General features: G+C 52.9%; 1 protein-coding gene across 2 annotated transcripts in view; it reads right to left on the bottom strand.

Moving 5' to 3' along the window:
* Positions 1–530: 530 nt before the first annotated feature.
* Positions 531–18,459, bottom strand: part of SDK2 (sidekick cell adhesion molecule 2) — a 317,206-nt gene continuing 299,277 nt past the window's right edge. For both annotated transcript variants that reach the window (XM_030924058.1, XM_030924057.1), the window contains 4 exons: positions 18,198–18,338; positions 17,795–17,933; positions 16,170–16,296; positions 531–5,096 (listed from right to left, as the gene is read on the bottom strand). In XM_030924058.1, coding sequence (XP_030779918.1) covers positions 4,743–5,096; positions 16,170–16,296; positions 17,795–17,933; positions 18,198–18,338 — 761 coding nt within the window. In that variant the 3' untranslated portion in view covers positions 531–4,742. The remainder of the gene's footprint in view (positions 5,097–16,169; positions 16,297–17,794; positions 17,934–18,197; positions 18,339–18,459) is intronic.

Below are 18,459 nucleotides of genomic sequence, written 5' to 3' on the forward strand. Positions count from 1 at the left end.
TGCTAGCTCCGTAAATTAAAATAAAAATGGACAAGGAGCTTGCCTTAAAATATCAGAGAGGCAGCGTCATGTCTTGAGAACCAGAAGGCTTTAGTACAAATCCTGGCTCCACCGCTCCCCAAGGGCAAGCCACTTAAAGTCTCCCTGTTCCAGGTTTCCTCCTCGGGACTGTCACAAGGATTCCATGAGTTAATAAAGGTAAAGTGATTAGAACTGTGCCTGGCACAGAGTGAATGCCATAGACATGTTAGCTATTGCTATTATTAGTATTATTATTCATTATTATTTGCATATTGCATCAAGTAGATTCTTATTCTAAAAGTTTAAAATAAAAAAAATAGGGTATTTCACTGGAAGGCACAGATGTCCACTCACCTATGAATTAAGAGAGTAGATAAGTCAGACCCTTGACTCTTCTCTGCAAAAGCACAGCATGGCTAAAAATGGCTGTCTGGGGAATGAATTGCTTGGGTATGATACTAGGACAGGTGTCCCCGTTCACGTAACAGGAAGGAAAAGAATGTTGCTTCAAAACTCCAAAAAAAAAAGTTTTATTTATAAAATACTGACAGTTTGACAGGACACGGGACTTCTCGCGGTATATATTTCAAATCAATCTTTCTTACCTTTCATTTAAAAAATAAACCTGCTAACACGCTATATGACATAGAGATATATATTTTTTTCTTACAGACACCTGCCATAATGAATACTCTCCCCATAATTTTTTGTTATATCTTTTAAATCAAAAAATAAAGATTTGTGTTGATTTTTGTTTCTGGAGTCTAGATGGATGGAGAACGATAACACGTTTAAATGCTTTTGGTTATTCTGATGGAAACAAAGGGGGGGTGGTCCCAAGGGGGCACCTGTGCTCAGGTGGTGGTCAGGATTGCCATGTGCGCATGCCCGTGGGTGTCCCTGGAAAGGGCCATACAGAGGCACTGGGGAGTGGGTGGTGGCTGCTCAGATGGTCTCCCCTCTATCTTCCTGCGCACCAGCCCCTCACCCAGGGTAGGCACCTTCAGATGTGCACTCTGGGAAGCTGAGGGAAGCCCCTGCCCAGTCAGAGTGGCACTGTGGTGAGGCTCTGGCACCTTTAGAAGCACTGCCCAGGGAGGTGTGGGCAGCAACAGAAGGCCTCGAGGCAGCGTGCACCAGGTGGGGCAGTCCCCGCTATGTCCCCGTTTCCTCTAAATCACGGCAGTGTCAGGTTTGGGGGTAGGAGTTTTGGGGGCCGGATGGTGAGGGGTGGACAGAAGGGGAGGCAGCCTGGGTTTGCAAACTCTCTGGAACCCTAGGAGGATGGTGGTTCTGGAGCCCAGAGCATCTTTTTGGTTTGTCTCGGCAGTGTGGGTGTGGTGCTGACGTCAACTCTGGAGGTGCAGCCAGGAAGGGGAAAGCCCTGGTGTGCCCAGCGTGGGCTCCTGGGTGCAACACTGGGATATTGCTTAGGGCACAGGGAGGCAATGCCAAAGGTGCCAGGTGTGTCCTGGTGTGAACCTTCTTTGGGTGGAGTCCCACAACAGGCAGGGGCCCTGGCATCACTGGCTCAGAAACTCACAGGCCAGGAAGGGTCCCCATTACCATGGGCAGGGCCCACCACCCCTTTCTAATGTGGCCAGGTGTCTGGAGGAGGATTGGGAGCCTCGGCTGTCCCAGTAGATATGTAAACAAGGGCAAAGAGATGTGTCCTTAAAAAATCTAGAGTTCCACAGCTGCAGACCTGGGCTTCCAGCTGTGGCTGGGGCTGCGGAGACAATATTCCAGATGGGTGGGTGTTGACTAAGTGTGGGACTTTCACCGCGGGCCCAGCCTGATCTCATGGGCTTGTCTAAATTTGCATGGTGTCCTCGCCCCCTCAGACAATAGATCCCAGTCACGCCCCAAGTGCAAGCAACCCAGGCCACCTGTGCCTCACAGGGGAGAGATGGCTTCAGCCATCAGAGGGAGTTGCAGGAGTCTCTTTGCCAACACACATACAGATGTGTGTTCTGTGCATATTTGTGTGTGCATGTGCGTGAGCGCAGGCGTGCATGGGCACCATCCCGCGTGCACACATAGGTGTTAGCACGGGTGCGAATGAGCGTGTGGGGAAGGAGGGGGGTGGAATATCTTAGTGCACTAGGTGATTCATTAAAGGCAAAGGAAAATTGGCCTCATGTGCGATATATACAGACACAATGTTTTTACTCACCCCTGCTTCCTCCCAAATAATCCCTCACTGGGCTGGGCTAAAATAATTCCCTAATGCAAACTGGGAACTTCCTTAAATGGTTAAATACTCAGCAGAGAGGGAAAAGGATGAAGTTATTTAAAAAAAAAAAGATGAGAGGAAAGAAAAGCAAAGCTGCGCAGCACCATCACAGGCCGGCAGCTGCAGATGTGTTGTCATGGAGACGCCAGATGCTGCAGAAGGTGGGGGCAGAGGAGGCAGGGGTGGGGCAGGGTGTCCGGCTGACTCCACTGCAGCCTCCAGACAAGACCAAGGAGGCCCCAAGAGCACCTTACGTCCTGGAGGGGCAAAACCTCAGCCCTTGGTTCTCCTTCGGGGAAGACTGTGCTTCCCTTCCAAAGCCTCCTCACTGGAGAAATCACTGTTTGGACATTGGAGCTGGGCTGGCCTGTCTGCTAAGCCATCTTCCAGCACCGCCCTGTTCACATTTCCCAGGGGTCAAGTGCTTCCGGAAAAGCTGGGTGTGCCCGTTCTTTGAGCCCCAGACCCTGACTTCCCTTCCCGGTCACCATTAACACAGTGACTGACTAGGGGTTGGTGGGGAGGGGTCCAGGCTCTCTCTTACTTGGTTTGTTTCCCAAATCTCCTACTTGGGCTTCCTTGAACTCTGCTCACCCACCCCAATAGATGATGCCAATAGGGCATCATCTCCTCTTGGGCAGGGCCAGCAGCGCCTGTGCACAGCACACACAGAGAGCCCTGCTCCACGAAGGGGTCCACGCTGAATCGGACAGGCCCCTGCGGGCCATCTGCCACCCATCTCAGCGGTAGGGCAGGTGTTGGGCTGGCTTTACAGGGCTGGCTGAACTCACAGAGGGCCTTGGACAACCTATGGAGTTAGATAGAAAGGCCTCTCCCTAAACCCTGGCATCCGTAAGATCCGTAAGTACCAGGTGGATAGGAAGATCCTGGCCACAAGATGTGGCTTTTTTCAGAACACTCCTTGGAGCAGAGCGTGTGTGTGTGTGTGTGTAAAGGCTTTCCCTCCCATCAGCTCTTCTTGTCACTTGGTCCCATCTGACCTGCCCCTGCTGGGCATGCAATTCCAATGCTGGGTCCACTTTGGACTGAGCTTCCTGACCTGCCCCTTCCCCTCCCGGCCCTGGCCAGGCGGAGCCCAGCCTGGAAGCTGTTACTGGAGGTTAGGGTGCTTTTGCCTCTTTGTCTGTAAACTGGGTACTAGGCAGACTGAGCAAATTCTGGGTGTTCCAGCCTCTGGACCAGGGACTTGGGCCACCCCTCTGGGCTCCTGTGCGTCTGTGCTTAGGAGGCTGCCGGGTGACAGCGAGAGGGACACAGATCTGAAAGTGAGTATGCTGTCTGGCTAGGAGGACCCAAATGAGTTTGTTCTGGAGAGGATCCCTAGACCCTGTTCCTTGCAAGTGCATGGGAGATATATGTGTGTGTGTGTGTGTGTGTGTGTGTGTGTGTGTGTGTGTGTGTGTGTGGTGAGGCTCTATCCAGTGGAGACTGATGTGTCTGCCCAGAGGGAGATCCCCTCACCTGTGCCCCACTCCCCAGCCGAGGGAAGCTGACTAGTCCTTTAAAGATGGGACAGATGGAACCTGGATTGGAAGAAAGAGAACAGTCAGAGTCATTCTTATCTTGCCCACAATGCATTAAACCTAATTATCCCACAGTGCCCAGGCCAGTTGCCTTATTTACACCTCTGCTCCCCAGACTTCATCTTTCCTTGTCCGTGCTCAGGAAAGTCAATTCCAGCACAGGGAGGCAGGGTCAGTTGTGGGGATTTCTCCTCTACCCTTGAACTCTCTTCCTTGGATTCACAATTTTAAAAAATATGCAGGAACAAGGAAGGCGCGAAGCAAATTCTCACCCTTTAGTTTTTTTTTTTTTTTCTCTTCCTTTTTCTAAACAAACCAAATGCTTGGTGGAGAAGTTGAGCAGGGGAGGTGGGCAGTAGAGGTTGCCAAGACAGGACAGGGGGTCTGGACAAGGCTGTCCTATGCCTGCCAGCCACGGTGATGGTGCATGGAGGGAGAGGGGAAGGAGGAGCAGGGAGAGAAGGCAGGCGTAGCTTCCGGGATGCCCATCCTTTTTGCAGAGAGCAGTGGCAGTGGGTCCAGGGGTCCTGCAGGGACTGGAAGGGGGCAGCTGGGTGGACATCCAGAAGCTTCTTCCTCAGCCACGCCTGCCTGGCGGCCTCCAGTCCTCAGCCTTCGCTCCCCCTCTCTCTCCAGAGGCCCACCCCTCTCTGTGTCCATAGCAGTGACACAACCACTTCCCTAGCTCCGTGTAATTCCCAAGGGAGCAGTGAACCCCACCATCTCAAAGCCGAAGAGCTGCTGGCCACACACATCCTCTCACGGTTTTCTCCCTCCTTCTGAACGCCGGCTTTGCTGGCCCTGGAATCTCTGGAAAAATAAACTCAGGAGGTGAAAAGTTGACTTGGTTTCTTGGTGTTTTGTGTTCTGGCAGGCGGTGAGAGGAGGGCGAAGGAGGAGTTTGGTGCCTTTTCTCTTTCTTGCTTTTTCCTCTTCCGATGTCAAACAAATGATGAAAATCCTGCTATGGGAGCCCGGGAGCCAGGGGCCAGGCTGCTGGGGGGACGGTAGAGGGTGCTCTGCTGACTTGGGGGATTAGGGGGGTTCTGGGGCGTTGGAGTCCGACTGGCCTTGGGCCGAAAGAGGCTGCCCTGCTGGGTGCTGGTGCTGTTGGTGACGGCGGCGTGGTCTGGCTCACCCGAGTCGCTCTCAGTATAGCTGTAGGCCTGTGCCCTTGAGATGCCCTTCTGCTGCCGCCGCCATGAGTTGTAGTATGTGGGGTCACTGATGTAGTGGTTGACAAAGGAGTGGGCCTTCTGGTGGTTTGAGTCGACCTCGTACTCGCTGTCACTTCCCTGGGAGGACAGAGAATCAGGGCGTGTCAGTGGCCCCGTAGGGACAGGCTATTGTGGTCGGGGCCAGAAGGCACAGGGCATTCTGGTTCAAAACTCTGCTCTGCCTTTTTCTTTTCTTTCCTTTTCTTTTTTTAAATTCTGAGACAGAGTTTCACTCTTGTTGCCCAGGCTGGAGTACAATGGCCCAATCTTGGCTCACGGCAACCTCCACCTCTTGGGTTCAAGTGATTCTCCTGCCTCAGCCTCCTGAATAGCTGGGATTACAGGCGCCTACCACAATGCCCGGCTAATTTTTTGTATTTTTAGTAAAGATGGGGTTTCTCCATGTTGGCCAGGCTGGTCTCGAACTCCTGACCTCAGGTGATCCACCTGCCTCGGCCTCCCAAAATGCTGAGATTACAGGCGTGAGCCACCGCGCCTGGCCTGCTCTGTCTTTTTCAAGACTTGGACTCTGGGCTTCCCAGCTCCCTCGCTACCAAGGGGGTCTGGTGCCCATTTGTGCCCGCCTGCTGCTTCCTTCAGAGCAGATCCCAGACCAGAAGGGTCTACTATGGGGTTGGCCTAGAGCTGGGAGATACCTGATAGAATCAGAAGACTTGAGTTTTTATTTTCTTTCTTTCTTTTTTTTTTTTTTGGAGACAGAATCTTACTCTGTCACCCAGGCTGGAGTGCATTGGCATGATCTTGGCTCACTCCAACCTCCAGCTCGCAGGTTCAAGCAATTCTCCTGCCTCAGCCTCCTGAGTAGCTGGGATGACAGACATGTGCCACCATTCCTGGCTAATTTTTTGTGTATTTAGGGGTTTCACCACGTTGGCCAGCCTGGTCTTGAACTCCTGACCTCAAGTGATCCACCCGCCTTACTCTCCCAAAGTACTGGGATTACAGGCGTCAGCCACTACGCCTGGCAAGTTTTATTTTCTTTCCTTTTTATTTTTACTTTTATTTATTTTTATTATTTATTTATTTATTTATTTATTTACTTTTTGGGACAGAGTCTCACTCTGTTGCCCAGGCTGGAGTGCAGTGATGCAATCCTAACTCACTGTAGCCTCAACCTCCTGAGCTCAAGCTATCCTCCCACGTCAGCCTTCTGAGTAGCCGGGACTATAGGTGCATGCCACCGTGCCCTACTAACTTAAAAAAATTTTCTCTTGTGATGAGATTTCCTTATGTTGCCCAGGCTGGTCTAGAACTCCTGGGCTTAAGTGATCCTCCTGCCTTGGTCTCCCAAAGTGCTGGGATTCCAGGCATGAGCCACTTTACTTCACCTTTGTTTTGTTTTGTTTTTTTCTTTTTTGATAGGCAGGTTCGCTCTTGTTGCCCAGGCTGGAGTGCAGTGGCGCAATCTGGGCTTACTGCAACCTCCACCTCCTGGGTTCAAGTGATTCTCCTGCCTCAACCTTTGGAGCAGTTGAAATTACAGGCACCTGCCACCATGCCCGGCTCATTTTTTCTATTTTTAGTAGAGATGAGGTTTCATCATGTTGGCCAGGCTGGTCTTGAACTCCTGACCTCAGGTGATCCACCCGCCTTGGCCTCTCAAAGTGCTGGGATTACAGGCGTGGGCCACTGTGCCCAGCCTAGCTTTGTTTTCAATTGAAGTGAGGTTCACATAACTGAAAGTGAACCATTCTAAAGTCTATGACTCAGTGCATTAGGACCTTCACAATGTTGTGCAACCACCACTTCTATCCAGCCCCGAATCATTTCCATCACCCCAAAGTAAAACCCTGTACCCAGGAAGCAGTCACTCCCCATCTCTGCCCCCACCGGGCACTCCCTATATCCATGCCCCTGGCAACTACTAATCTGTTTTCTGTCTCCAGGGATTAACTTATTTGGGACTTTCATAGAAATGGGATCATATAACATGTGGCCTTTTGTGTCTGGCTTCTCTGACACAGAGCCATGTTTTTGAGGTTCAACCACAACCTACTAAGTTATCATCTTGGTCCAGCTTCTGATTTACTTTGTGACTGGGGACAAAGCAGAGCCAGATTAAGACCTTTAGAGGCTCCGGGCAGTAAAAAAAATGCCTGTGCCTGTCCACGTGTGATCCAACATAAAAACAACACTTGGTTACAAACTAAGCATGAGGGCCGGGCGCGGTGGCTCAAGCCTGTAATCCCAGCACTTTGGGAGGCCGAGACGGGCGGATCACGAGGTCAGGAGATCGAGACCATCCTGGCCAATACGGTGAAACCCCGTCTCTACTAAAAAAATACAAAAAACTAGCCGGGCGACGAGGCGGGCGCCTGTAGTCCCAGCTACTCGGGAGGCTGAGACAGGAGAATGGCGTGAACCCGGGAGGCGGAGCTTGCAGTGAGCTGAGATCCGGCCACTGCACTCCAGCCTGGGCGGCAGAGCAAGACTCCGTCTCAAAAAAAAAAAAAAAAAAAACAAAAAACAAACTAAGCATGAGAAAAATCAAAAGTTCGGAATTTTCATGTAATCTAAAACCTTAAAGTTATTATTATTATTATTTTTGAGATGGAGTTTTGCTCGTTTCATCCAGGCTTGAGTGCAGTGGCATGATCTTGGCTCACCTCAACCTCTGCCTCCGGGGTTCAAGCGATTCTCCTGCTTCAGCCTCCTGAGTAGCTAGGACTACAGGCACACGCCACCACACCTGACTAATTTTTGTATTTTTAGTAGAGATGCAGTTTCGCCATGTTGGTCAGGCTGGCCTCGAACTCCCAACCTCAGGTGATCTGCCCACCTTGACTTCCCAAAGTTCTGGGATTACAGGCATGAGCTACCGTGGCTGGCCTGTTTTTTTTTTTTTTAGAGACAGGGGTCTCTCTTTGTTGCCTAGGCTGGTCTCAAACTCGTGGGCCCAAGCTATGCTCCTGCCTCGGCCTCCCAAAGTGTTGGGATTATAGGCATAATTACACTGCACCCAACCTGAAGTTTTTTGTTTTTTGTAAAGATAAAAATATTAAATTATTCCTTTTTTTTTTTCGACACTTTGATGGCCTAGGCACAGGCTTCATCTATCTATTGGGGACATCAGCCCCAAATAAGAATCAGTCTCGGTTGGAAAGTGAAATCTGAATTGTGGAGCTAAAAACATTGTGCACCCGTTTCCCTACCCTGAGCTCCCAGCCATGTTTTGAGAGTTAATAAGACAACAGATGGGACCACCCTCAGAACTCTCTGGAAGAGAAGTGCTCCGATTTCAGTGTACAGCAAACGCTCAGTGCACTTCAGCTCAGAGGACCCTACCCAGGCCTCCTCAGTCCTCCCCAGCCAATGCCCCTGCCTGGGGGAAGTTAGTGAATCACAGCAACCCAAGTAGAACATAAAACCCAGGTAGCCCAGTCCAAACAAGTTTGGGATGGGGAGCTGTGTCCTGCTTTACAGGTAAAGAAAATGGAGTGGGGACTTTTGTCCCAAGGGTCTGGGCTTTGGGAAATGAGATGCACGGCTTGTTCTCAGGAACTCAGAGTCCTTCATAACATGGGGATACATCTCAAGGGACGTAGCTACAATGAACAGAACTATAACGACCCCTGCCACTGGAGCAGGCACTCTGCCAGACAGTCCGAAACGCTGATGGGTGTAACTGGATTTAATTTTCACACCTCTGTGCTGTAGCTCCTATTGCTACCTGAGTACCGATGCTGCCTGGGTACTGACCGGCACATAAAGTACAGGAAGGGTGAGGGTTTTGCTGGGGAAGTGATCCGGCCGGGCTTGAACTCCAATCTGCCTGACTTTCTAAAGCCCACGCACCCCTTAACTCCTACACTCCTGCCTGGAGACCACAGGATGGGAACAAGAGCTTCCCCACAACCTCCCACCCGGACTCCTAGCAGGAATTAAATACTCCCTAGTCCATCTGCTAATTTATGTTCTCTGGCCCCTCCCCTCCCTCTCCTCACCCCTCTACAACCCCAGCCACTCTCCTTACCACCGCCCCCAGCAGACACTCCCCCACCAGGACCTCAATCCTCTTGGCAGGCACAGACGGCTGCCCAAGACAATGGAAAGTCCCTGGGCTCGGTCTGCCCCATGACGCAATGCAGGGGAATACAAGCCCCTTTCTGTGCCTACCGCCCAGCTGCTGGCCCAGGAGAACAAAGAGGGGGTATAGGCAGGGCAGGGAGACTCCATATGCCCAGCGGGGGCACCTAACGCTGGGCCGAGTGAGGCTGGCCTGGAGCAGCACGGATCTGTGAGGCAGGAGGCTGGGGGTCTATCCCGCCCAGGAGAAGTGAGGGTCTGTGAGTGCGGGGGACCAGACAGGGATGTCCCCCAGTTTTCCCTACAGGTTTGGTCTCTCCACCCACTAACTGACTTGAACAGTTGTTAGCATCATCTGCAGGGGTTCTAGAATTTTGGCTAGCCCCAGGCCCCAGCCTTGCAGAGGAGTGAACCCCAGGATGACTGTGGGATCAGTGGAAAAGAATTTCTGCGGGGAGGAGCTTGTGGCATGGGGAAGTTCTGGCCCTTACCAGCAGGCTGTCTCAGCCTCAGTGTCCTTGTCTGTAAAATAGGTAGAGTTCCATAGTTCACAGGGTGAAATGAGCTAACCCAGGAGAGAATGCTGTAAAAGGTATTATCAATGGGGACAGTGAGGGTGGGCCTGGGTGGGAAAGGGAAGAGATGGAGTGAGAAGCCTCAAAGCCCCCTGGCAGGGATTAGAAGGGGCCAGGAAGCCGGGGAGGCTAACTCAGTGCTCAGGCAGCTGGAATGGGAGAAGAAGGTTAGCTGCCCGCTCCCCACCAACCCCCAACTCCGAGAGAGGGGCATGTCTGGACTGGAAGCAAGGTGGGGAGTGGGGTTCTCTGGCCCTCCGAGGGGCCCAGATCCCAAAGCCCACTCATCTAGACCATCCCCGTCCTACCAGCTACTATCTGCCGAATGCTCACTGCTCCCAGGCACTCTATGGGCAGCATCTAGGGGATGGAAGGCACCAGAAGGAAGAGCAGGGAGCCAAACAGAGCTCGCGCTGCGGGAGGGGCCAGGCAGGCCAGAGTCTGGTCTTCCCCTTCCCCCGCTCCGCCCTCCAAAGCCCAAGCAGGAGGGCTTTGCATCAGCGACTGCTGCTCCCGCCTCCATCTCCCTGAACATCTGTTTCTTTTCGGGGTGGGGGTAGGGCGAGAAGAGAAGAAAGCGAGGGGGAAACCAGGGGCTCCTATTGCGGCTTTCAATTCTCACGGGCCTCGGTAATTGTATGCAGCTTCCCAGGGACCGGCCCAGCACAAAGGGGGCCTTTCAGGGGCCATCCTGCCAGGCCACCAGGCAATCAAGTGACTGCTTCGTCTCCCTGGTCTCTTAACAGCTCCTCAAAGCCACTCAATCAGCAATTACTGGGGTCTGGGGACGGGGAGCACAGACTCCAGGCTTGGTGATGGGAGTGGGGAGGGGGGACCAGAAGGAGGCAGGACCCCGGAGAAAAGAGGAAGCAAAGCAAAGCTCTTTTGATTGTTCATCTCCAGCCCAAAGGATCTGGCACCAGACTCAGCCTTAGGGAAGGTGTTGAGACCTTGGGGTCAGGCAGGGGACCCTTATCTTGTTGAATCTTATGGAGTCTGGGAGGAATGTGTTGCCCTAGATGACAGAGAAGTCACCCTGTGAAACTCCGTGGGAGACTGGAAGCAGGAACCCCTCTCTCATCCATGGTCCCAAGGGCTCTGCACTGATTCTAGCCTGAAGCTGGCAGCGTACCTGTGCAGGGTGTTCTGCCTGTCTCCCGGATGCCTCTACCTGGGGGGCCAGCCGGGGTCTCTCTGCAGGGGCTGCAGCCTCTGGATTAGAGGTGGGGTAGGGGTGATGTGTCTCCGTGTGTCTCCGAAGAACCTCAGAATTGTGCCCCTGGAGGCACAATTTTGTCGAGACTCTGGGCTCCCTGTGCTAAGAGAGCTGGAAATCTCCCAAGAATGTCCTTTGAAAAATGTCAGCTCAGAAGCAATGTCATATGTGCTACCTGTGCCCTTATAGGTAAAGCGACAGCAACGTGTGCCCCTCCCCCCGCAACCGGCTGTCAGAGTTGTCTGTGGTTCAGGAGGCTCAAGGGAGGTCACTGGGGTGGGGTTGGAGGCAGTGAAGGCCTCTTTCCTTCAAACTCCTCTCCATGCTGGGCAGCTGCACGAGGCCAGGCTGCGGTAGGCACGACCCTCCAAGCAAGCTGGCTCTAGATTTGAATCCCAGTTGCTTGTACTTCTGAGCTCTGTGACCAAGGGCATACCGCTTGACTTCTCTGAGCCTCAGTTTCCCCAGCTATTAAATGGGGATGGTTTCACTTGCATGGCAGGACAGCTAGATGTTAAATGAGAATATACAAAGCACAGGGCTCAGCACACAGCAGGCGCCCAGTATGTCTCTTCCCGGCCTGGCTCTGCCCTGCAGCATGTTTCTTGTTTGGCACAAGCTTGCGCTGCCAGGATCTGGGGTGCAGTCAGGCTACGGAGAACCAACCAGGTCTCACCTGAGCCTATTTGCAGTCAGGCTAAGGAGAACCAACGAGGTCTCAGCTGAGCCTATTGGACTCACGGCCCAATCTGATGGAAAAGTGGCAAACACAGGTAAAAGGTCAGAGCCATTCAGTAGAAGGGTGATAGCAGAACATGATCCCGCCCCAGCCAGCTGCAAACCTGCATGCTTCCCTTCTATGCATGACCCAGTCCTGTTCACACTTTGAGGCCCAGCTCAAATAAATGCCACCTCCTTCAGGCAGCCCTCTCTGAGCCTCCAGGGGAAGTCGTCTCCGTATGGTGCTTTATCTGCCTCTGCACTGCAGGAAAGAAACAGAAAGACTTGGCTGGGTGTGGTGTGGCTCATGCCTGTAATCCCAGCACTTTGGGAGGCCGAGGTGGGCAGATCACCTGAGGTCAGGAGTTCGAGACCAGCCTGGCCAACATGGTGAAACCCTGTCTCTACTAAAAATACAAAAATTAGCTGGGCATGGTGGTAGGCGCCTGTAATCCCAGCTATTCGGGAGGCTGAGGCAGGAAAATCGCTTGAACCCGGGAGGCAGAGGTTGCAGTGAGCTGAGATTGTGCCATTGCACTCTAGCCTGGGGGACAAAAGCAAGGCTTCGTCTCAAAAAAAAAAAAAAAAAAAAGAGAGAAAGAGAGAAAGGCTTTTGTTCACCACTTTCTTCCTCAAGTTACTGTGGTTCCATAATGTTTGAATGAGAAATGAAAACGTGGTTATTTATACACATATGGTCTTCCCTAATAAATCATAACATATTATCACACAATATTCATTAGAGTCTGTCTTGCCCACTACTGTAGCCATCATTCCTATATAGTGTCTGATTCTGTTTTGTGGCTACAGAACAAATAGCTGTTGAGTAAATACATCAAGGAATGAATGAATGAGCTTCACAGAGAGCCAACCCAGCCCTTACAGCACTTCCTCCTCCCAGGTACCACACAGAGTCTCACCTGTGCCGGTATGCAGGGCAGATGTCATAGGGAGAACGGGGGCGGGATGGATTTTGGGCTTGTTGTCAGGGGGTGGGGGCCTTCCCAACTCTCTCTTTTTCATCATCTTTACTTGAAAATGGCCTGAATGCCACCAGTGCCTCCCAGAGGACTCTGAAGCTTAGGTGGTGTCATTCACGAACAAACCTTAGAATCCTTCCTGGCTTCTACTAAACACTTCATAAATGTTTGCTATTATAATTCGGTGCATAATAAATGGTACAGAAAATATGATTCATGGCTTGGCGTGGTGGCTGACACCTGTGATCCCAGCATTTTGTGAGGCCGAGGTGGGTGGATCACTTGAGGTCAGGAGTTCTAGACCAACCTGACCAACATGGTGAAACCCCCATCTCTACTAAAAATACAAAATGAGCTTGGCGCGGTGACACACACGTGTAATCCCAGCTACTTGGGAAGTTGAGGCAGGAGAACTGCTTGAACCCGGGAGGCAGAGGTTGAGGTGAGTTGAGATCGCGCCATCGCACTCCAGCCTAGGCAAGGAGGGCGAAACTTGGTCTCAAAAAAAAAAAAAAGAAAAAGAAAAAACAAAAGATTCACTCTGTGTATCAGATTCACTCTGTGTATCTTCTTTTTTTTTTTTTTTTTTTTTGAGACGGAGTCTTGCTCTGCCGCCCAGGCTGGAGTGCAGTGGCCAGCTCTCAGCTCACTGCAAGCTCTGCCTCCCGGGTTCACGCCATTCTCCTGTCTCAGCCTCCCCAGTAGCTGGGACTACAGGCGCCTGCCTCGTCGCCCGGCTAGTTTTTTGTATTTTTTAGTAGAGATGGGGTTTCACCGTATTAGCCAGGATGGTCTCGATCTCCTGACCTCGTGATCCGCCCGTCTCGGCCTCCCAAAGTGCTGGGATTACAGGCCTGAGCCACCGCGCCCGGCCGTATCTTCTTTTTAAAGTGTGCTTAATTTCATTGCAATGCACTTGAAGGGGCTGTCCATGATATTGCAAAAACTGAAGATCAAGATTAGACAGTGTGTGCCATTGGCTTGGAATTTCTTTTTCATTGTGATTTACTTGTGTGCTAAGTATATACATTATTATTTTTTTTTTCTACCAGACTTTGGCTCTTCTTTTGAAAATGAAGTTGCCATCCAGCCATGCTGCAGTGTTAAAGCTCCATCAAACAGGTCAGGGGCCTTTAAATCTCCAGTCTTTGCATGCATCCTGCCCTCTGCCTGGTGCCTCCTTCTGCACTCTGGGCCCTCTACGGGAGAACCGGCCCCTCTCTCCTCTAGCCCATCACCCACAGCTGAATTATAGCCTTTCTCACATCGCATCATGTGTGTTTGTTTATAAGTCAAACTGACGCTTTGTTTATTACCATATCACAGGAAAACGACTGGGCAGATTTCCGCCAATTTTGGAGAGTGAATTTTGGGTGGTCTGACTCAGAATATAAACCAGGCAGCATATGCAAAACCCACTCGACAAAGACCTGGGGGAAGGGGTGCCCTTGAAAAGAGAGGCAGTCATTTTTCCTGGCGGCTGAAACGGAGGGGCCCTGGCCTGTGCAGCTGCTGATCCTCTGGGATGTACCTTTGCACAAACTGTCACAGGCAGGAGAATGACCAGTGGCATCCCCATCAGCCCCCACTTGAAGGTTGCAATGGTGGGGGCTCCGCATTGCAGATGCTGATGGGTAGCCGAGCTGCTTCTCACGTGGCTGAGTGGCAGCAGCACTGACTTCTTTAGAAGCCTCATGGCCGGGCGCGGTGGCTCAAGCCTGTAATCCCAGCACTTTGGGAGGCCGAGACAGGCGGATCACAAGGTCAGGAGATCAAGATCATCCTGGCTAATACGGTGAAACCCTGTCTCTACTAAAGAATACAAAAAAAAAAAAAAACTAGCCGGGCGACAAGGCGGGCGCCTGTAGTCCCAGCTACTTGGGAGGCGGAGGCAGGAGAATGGCGTAAACCTGGGAGGCGGAGCTTGCAGTGAGCTGAGATCTGGCCACCGCACTCCAGCCTGGGCGACAGAACCAGACTGCGTCTCAAAAAAAAAAAAAAAAAAAAGCCTCATAAGGACCATAGTGGGGCTGGGCGCAGTGGTTCACGATTGTAATCCCAGTACTTTGGGATAGTGGGGCTGGGCGCACTGGTTCACGCCCGTAATCCCAGCACTTTGGGAGCCCGAGGCTGAGGAACACTTGAGGTCAAGCATTTGAGACCAGCCTGGCTAACATGGTGAAACCCCATCTCTACTAAAATACAAAAATTAGTCAGGGGTGGTGGCGCATGCCTGTAATCCCAGCTACTCAGGAGGCTGAGGCAGGAGAATCGCTTGAACCCTAGGTGGAGGTCTCAGTGAGCGGAGATTGCACCACTTGCACTCCAGAGCAAGACCCTGTCTTAACAACAAAAAAATCTTATAACTTGGATCACATGGGTTTTGTGCCCCACAATAAGTCCCTGGGTAAGCCATGCTAAGTTGGGGTCTCTGTCCCTGCCAACTTTGAGCTAGGGAGTTAGGTCCAGCCTTCTCGGCTCTGCCAAGTCCATCAGTAACCCTGGAGCTGAACAAAACAGCAGTGAGTGACAGGCCCTGAGCCCACGGGGCCCACCACGTGATCCCAGGCTTCCTGGCACCTCCTGCAAAGCCAGCAGCCCAGCTCCCTGCTGGCACCTCTTCCTTCACTTCCTCTCCCAGGCCTGGGCAGAAAGGTCCAGGGCGTGGGACACAGTGGCCTTTCGTGGCCTTTCGTGGCCCTTTCCTCGGTAACCACTAGGCTTGGCTGAGGCAGAGAGGGTGGGGGTGGGAAGCTGTAAGGCTGCATGGTTGGAATACACACAGTCCCTCCCCTACAAGCCTGGGACACGGTGTCCCTGCGTGACCCACCTAATGTCTGCTCTCTGAGCTCGCTGTCTTCCAGAGGCACTGACCCCCCTCTTGATATAAAAGCTGACATTTACAAAATGGTTGCCGTGTGCCTGGCTCTACGCTGAGTTCATCTGTGTCTAATCTCAGCAGATCCTCCTCACGGCCTCAGGACAGAGCCTATTATCACCCCTGCCTGTTCCACAGATGGGGAAACTGAGGCTTAGAAAGGTTACTTGGCATATCCAGGACATCCCAGGTCACGGGCAGCAAAGCCAGGATTCACACTCAGGTCCAAAGCTCCAAAGCTTAACATCTCCCTGGTCTACACTGCTTCTCATCCTCGGGGCTCCGGGACACCCAGCCCTCTGTTTCTGAAGCTTGTTTTGATCCATGAGTAGTGAAGCTGAGCATTTTTCCAGGTCTCTGGCCTGGAATGCAGGGCTGTGTGTCAACCTTCTCCCCAGAGTCTCCCTCTCCGACACCTTCAGCATGCTCCCTTGCAGGCCAGACCTAATGAGTAACTGAGCCTGTGGGGTGACCCCTGAAAGTAGAGAGGGCCATGATCTTTGGGGGACCCCCTATGATCAAGGTTCCCGGGACCCCATTAGCACTGGCTGCAAACTTTGAGCAGAACTTGGGAGGGGACAAATGGCCCATATATGACTTCAGGGTGGTTTCTTGGGCCCTTTAGTCTTTACTGCCCCATGAAGGAAAGGAAGAAAGCCCATCTACCTTCACTGCCCCACTCTGGGAGGCGCTGCTCCCTCCCCTCCGCAGGACACCTGGCCCTCCTGCCCTCACCTGAGAGTCGGAGATTTCTGAGGGCTTCTCGGTCAGGCTGCTGCTCTCTGCAGGGATGAGGTCATTGTACTTGGTGACATCCTCATCCGAGTAGTGCAGGCTGCCCGGGCTGGGCCTGGGGGGAGACCTGGAGAGAGTGGGGAGTGGGGCTGAGAGGTGCACTCACTCAGAGCAGCCTGCCCTGGCCTAGGGAGACCACAGCGGGGCCTGGGGGGCATGGATCCCTGCCACCCTGTGCTCCTCCTCCTTCCTGGGTCTGCCTTCCAGGAGCCTGGGCCTGGGAGATAGGAACCTGGAGGAGGGCAAAGAGGGAAAAATGGGGTGCCAGGCTAATGCTGTCATGGCAACATGCAGGGTGAATGTAGGGGGGATGTCACTGTGGCTGGGTTCAGGACCCCACATCCTGGGGTTGCTTTGGTGCAAATGGGATTTTTGTGTACACCCAGTGGCTTTGGGGGCACACAGTGGCCTGGATATGTGTGCACTGTGGGTAGGAGAGGCTGGGAAGGGCAGGTGAAGGTGAGGCCATGTGTGAAATGTGGCAGGGCCCCGGAGCCAGCCTGGCGGGGCTGCTGTGGTCATGCTGGGCCTGGCTGGGCCTGCTGAGGGGGCCTCAAATAGCTCTTTCTTTGGAAGGCTGGATTTGGCAGAGGATAAGAGCTCGGCTTTGGGAGCCCCTCCCTCCATCCTCTAGATGAACACACACATAGCTTCGTCCCTCTAAGACAGAGACAGAGGGAAGCTTTGTGAGCTCCTGAGAGAGGCTGGACTCCGCCTGACTGCCGCCTCCAGTGAGCTGGGAATGCCAATAGGGCTGAGGCCGGAGACAGGAGCCCTCTGGCCCAGTCTTTCTTGAGCTCGGGGGAACAGAAAACCGCCACACATCAGGGGAGGGTCAGGTGGGCCCTGGCAGCTGCTCCTACCCTTGGAAATGAGCAGCCCAGTGGCCATAAGGAGTAGGGACTAGGAGGGGGCTGGGGTTAGGTAGAAGTCAGGAGAAAACAGGAGCTGTACTCACGCCACCAGCCTGGTCCTATCCTCATGGGCTGCTTTCAGATGCTGCCCTTTGAGGCTGATGGGGATGGGAGGTTGTCCTTAAATAGGCAGAAATAAGGACTCGGGGAGAGGGTTTCCCAGATGGGGAGGAAGACGGTAGGACATAGCGATAATGGGGGTGCTCAGGCGTCCTTCGCTAAGGTGTATTTGCTCGGGTCTGCGTTGGCTAGGCCTGTCTTGCCTTTGGGGCAAGTGACGATCTCCAGGGCCATTTCCCTGGCAATTGGCTCTGAACAGCAGTAGGTTGGTTTGCAACATTTTGCCAGTTATTTGCATTCTGCTGTCACTGTCAGGAACTCTTAGTAGCTACCTCCTTGTAAGTTTCTCCCCAGTGCGCCCTTACCCCCAGGTTGTGCCTGGGCATGGTGGGGACTGGGACAGGCCCCTAGTTGTCCTACTTGGGCCTCACCGGTCTTTCTGCTGACCGTTCCCAGCCCTGGGGCTTGAATGGCGTTTCCCAGGACAAGGTATGGCCAGGTAAGCACTGCCTGCTCTATGGCCCTCCCCAGCATTCTCTCCACCTGGGCACTGCTGGGCCTGGCCCCCCACCCCCGCAGAGGGCCCAGTACCTGGTGTACAGGCCGTTCTTTCGGCAGAAAGAATTCTTGACGGAGAGCCGCCTGTTGTTGAGTTCCAGGGCAGGGAAGCTGCTTTCATCTAAGCTCATCATCTCGCTGTGGCCTAGGGCTCCAGACTTGGCACTGTTCCCTGAAGTCAGGGGGAGATTGACACCCTTTGGACTGTGGCCTCCCCTCTCCCATACCACTTCCCACCTGGCTGGGTTATCCCCTCTTTCTCTTGGTAGAGTTGAGACCAAAATAAGAGGTTGAGATTGTGTGTAGAAACCCTAGGCTTCCCACCCACCAGAGGAGACGTGCTGCCAGGAGAGGGACCTGATCACCCCTGTCCTGGCCAAAAGGGAGATATGTAAAAGTCAAGTCCAGCCAGCATGGCTGGTGCCAGCTTACTCACCCGAATCTGTCTTCTTGGCGTACTTCTTGCTCTGGCCCCGGATGATGAGCACGAAGACCAGAAGCAGAATGAAGATGAGGCCGACCAGGGCGATGACCACCAAGAACCACCACTCCTCGTAGAAGGGGTTGGCTTTCTGGGCTGCAGCATGGATGGGGTCAGGTATATAGGGTGCTCAGCCCCCTCCTCCCTCCAAATCTCCTGCTCCGGTTGGAACCCTACCAAATGCTCACAATCTATGGGAAGGCAGGGTCTGTGACCT

Source organism: Rhinopithecus roxellana, chromosome 19, assembly GCF_007565055.1.
Source record: "Rhinopithecus roxellana isolate Shanxi Qingling chromosome 19, ASM756505v1, whole genome shotgun sequence".
NCBI lineage: Eukaryota > Metazoa > Chordata > Mammalia > Primates > Cercopithecidae > Rhinopithecus > Rhinopithecus roxellana.